This window comes from Cajanus cajan, chromosome 1, assembly GCF_000230855.2.
Source record: "Cajanus cajan strain Asha chromosome 1, NIPB_CcT2T_4, whole genome shotgun sequence".
NCBI lineage: Eukaryota > Viridiplantae > Streptophyta > Magnoliopsida > Fabales > Fabaceae > Cajanus > Cajanus cajan.
Window position 1 is genome coordinate 60630586 of NC_138517.1, and position 3333 is coordinate 60633918.

Here is a 3333-nt window from a genome sequence, read left to right on the forward strand (position 1 = left end):
GCAGCGAAAAATCAGAAAATCAAAAAGAGTTACCCGAACAAGGATAACCGGGATACTCCACCAACGTCGAAAGGACGTCAGCCAATCATAAGGCACCGCTCACATCAGAAAGAGCATCTTTGTGTCTATACCCCAAGGAGTCAGAAATTCCCCAAGGGTACCAACAATGCAATGCAAGTTGGGGCACAGGAACCTGTGAATGACTGCACATCCCCTAGACGGATCCCTGCGTTATCCAGCCCTCAGCGGCACAAAAATCAAAAAACAACCGTCGAAGCAGCATCGTGGACTGTGGAGACAAAATCATCACCAAATCCCTGGAAAGGAGATATTCACGCTACCCCCGTCGTCACAAACACGGAGGTATGTAGCTTCCGGCTCGGGCAATGAGAGAAGCTATCTCTGGAAAAGGGGTACTCACCGCTTACCGTTGTCACAAAGGTACTTAGTTTCCGGCTCAAACAAAGAGTGAAGCTAAGCCTGGAAGGACGGTATTTACAGCTTCCAGCTTGGGCAACAAGCAAAGCAAGGCCTGGAGAGGCAAAACTCACACTGCTTACCGTTGTCACAAGGGTACTTAGCTTCCGGCTCGAACAAAGAGTGAAGTTAAGCCTGGAGAGACGGTACTCACAGCTTCCAGCTTGGGCAACAAGCAAAGCAAGGCCTGGAGAGGCAAAACTCACACTGCTCACCGTCGTCGCAAAGGTGCTTGGTTTCCGGCTCGAACAAAGAGCGAGACTAAGCCTGGAGAGGCGGTACTCAACCATCAGCGTCATCAGAGGCGCGTTGATGTCCAACTTCCGGCTCGAGCGTCGAGTGAAGTTGACCTTGGAGAAGGTAAACTCAGCTACCGAGGATGTCAAAAGCGCCGAGGTATGCACCCACCTGGAGAGGCTACTCAACATTTTTCACCGGAAGACGCTACAAGTCAGAAGGTCGGCGCAATACCCGGACAATTGGGTCAACTCCTTTACTTGTCAGCCGATACACCAAAAGGCCGTCCGACTAAGTAAAGGGGGGGCAGCTGTAGACCCCTAAAATTGTCCGGGTCGGAAATAAAGCTTGAAGACTCTCAAAGACTGAAGGATAATCAGCCAGAAGGACTCTTCGAAGGCCCTAGGAGGGTTCTCTGTAGGTCTAGAGGTCTTAGAATAGCTAAAAATAAGGAAGTGGAGGGAAAAAGCCCAATACGGCCGTACTGAACTTAATACGGCCGTATTGAAGCTTCAATACGGCCGTACTGAAGTCAGTACAACCGTATTGACACTTCAATACGACCGCTGCGAACTCAATACGGGCGTATTGAAATTTCTGACTTTCAATACGACCGTATTGAACTCCAATACGACCGTATTGAAGTTCAAAAATTTCAATACGGCCGTATTGGCCCTGTAGGCCGTACTGCGCCTATTCCCTATAAATATGACGTCAATTGGACGTCATTCCACACTTTTTCACACAGTTTTGACTCCCTCCTTGAGTATTCTGGGGTTTTTGAGCAGTGTTCTGCCCTAGAAATCTCTCTGGGAGTCGATCCGACGAAGTTCTTGAGCCCCGAGCCATTTTGCTTGAGGATCGAACCTAGTCGAGGGGAAATCTTTTTGATTCCCTTAGTAAAAAATTTTTTGTTCTAAGAGAGCGAGGAGCGGGCTTGTAGAGCGAGGGAACGCCAAAACGCTTCCCAGTTCTTTCAATATATAAAAGCACGCTTCAAGAGGTTTCCCTTCAATCCTTCCTTTTACTGCTTTCTGTGTGCATATTTAAACTGTCATCATGTAGATAGTCAATTTATAATTGCTTAGAATAAATAGGGGTAATTTAGTAATTTTATACTGTTCTTTTAAAAATAATCTGTCATAGGGAACCCGAAAGGGGCGCCGTGGGGTGCTAACACCTTCCCCACGCGTAACCGACTCCCTTACCCAACTCTGGTTGTAGCGGCCAAAGTTGATTTTTAAATCAATTGCCTTATCCCTTTTTCCAATGTTTTGAGTAAAACATTGGTGGCGACTCCACGAACCCTCCTTTTGCGAAAACCACTAAACCATGGAGGGTCCCGCTTGGGATTAATATGGATTAGTGAGACTTTTAATAAATAAATTGGATAAGATCGACAAGGTCTCAGTTTGAGAACAAGTCATTCTAATAATCCAATACATTTTCAAAACCAAAATAAAAGAGTCCAACCATCCTTCGCGAATGCCGAAAGCCCGTTTACGGCCGGTGGCGACAAGGAGGATATGACCTAGATGCTGTGATGAATTGGCTAATGGAGATCGAGAAGATTTTTAATGCCATAGAGTGTCCTCTCGCTCAGAAGGTGAGGTTGGCTACCTTCATGTTGATTGCTGATGCCCATTTTTGGTGGGAAGGAGCACTTTAGAGGATGATTGATGGAGGAGTGCAGTTGAATTGGGACAACTTCAAGAGGGTCTTCCTTGAGAAGTATTTCCCGGATGATGTGAGGAGTCAGAAGGAAGTGGAACTCCTCGAGCTGAAGCAAGGGAATGATACAGTGGCAGAGTATGCTCCAAAATTTGATGCTTTGGTTCACTATTGTACTCACTACCATGGTGAGGGTGGTGAAAGAGCTAAGTGCATTAAGTTTGTGAATGGCCTTCGTCCTGAGGTAAAGACAGCAGTCGATTATCAAGAGATTTATCACTACTCGATGCTTGTCAACAAGAGTAGAATCTATGACCATGACAACCGTGCACGTGCTGCTTTCTACAAGGGAGCTGGAGGTCCTATGCGTGCTGCGAATTTTAGTGCTCCGGGTAGGAGTAAACCTTACTTTGCTACTGCCAAGTTTCAAGGAAATCATGTTAGAAGTAGATTTGTTGTTGCTAGTGTAGGAGGCTCTGTTTCTACACCTATTAGTCGATGCAAGAAATGTGGGCAACATGGGCATGAGCACTATAACTATCCTGACAAGGAAATAACTTGCTTTAACTATAATGGAAAAGGTCATATTAGTACTCAGTGTCCACAACCGCCAAGGCAACGCATGATGGGAACAAGAGCTAGTTCTCAACCTAAGCTTCCGAAGACTACTGGAAGAGTATTTGCTCTTAGTGGTGCCGAAGCTGCTTAGTCAGATAATCTAATACAAGGTATTTGTTTCATAGCTAAGAATCCTTTTGTTGTATTGTTCAATTCTGGTGCAACTCATTCTTTCATTTCTCTTGCCTGTGTCCAAAAATTGAAATTTTCAGTGTCTTATTTGAGCTATGATCTAGTTGTAGAAACCCCCACAGATGGTCCCATAACTACCTCTAGTGGTGGTCTTAAATGTCCAATTGTTATTTTTGAAAGGCAATTTCTGGTTGACCT

At 45.4% G+C, this 3333-nt stretch overlaps 1 protein-coding gene across 1 annotated transcript; it reads left to right on the top strand.

The window, feature by feature from the left end:
• Positions 1-2257: 2257 nt before the first annotated feature.
• On the top strand, positions 2258-3094 carry LOC109794033 (uncharacterized). Its single transcript, XM_020353501.2, has 2 exons — positions 2258-2320; positions 2447-3094. Exons 1-2 carry the CDS (start codon positions 2258-2260, stop codon positions 3092-3094), a joined length of 711 nt encoding a protein of 236 aa, XP_020209090.2.
• The last annotated feature ends 239 nt before the right edge of the window (positions 3095-3333 follow it).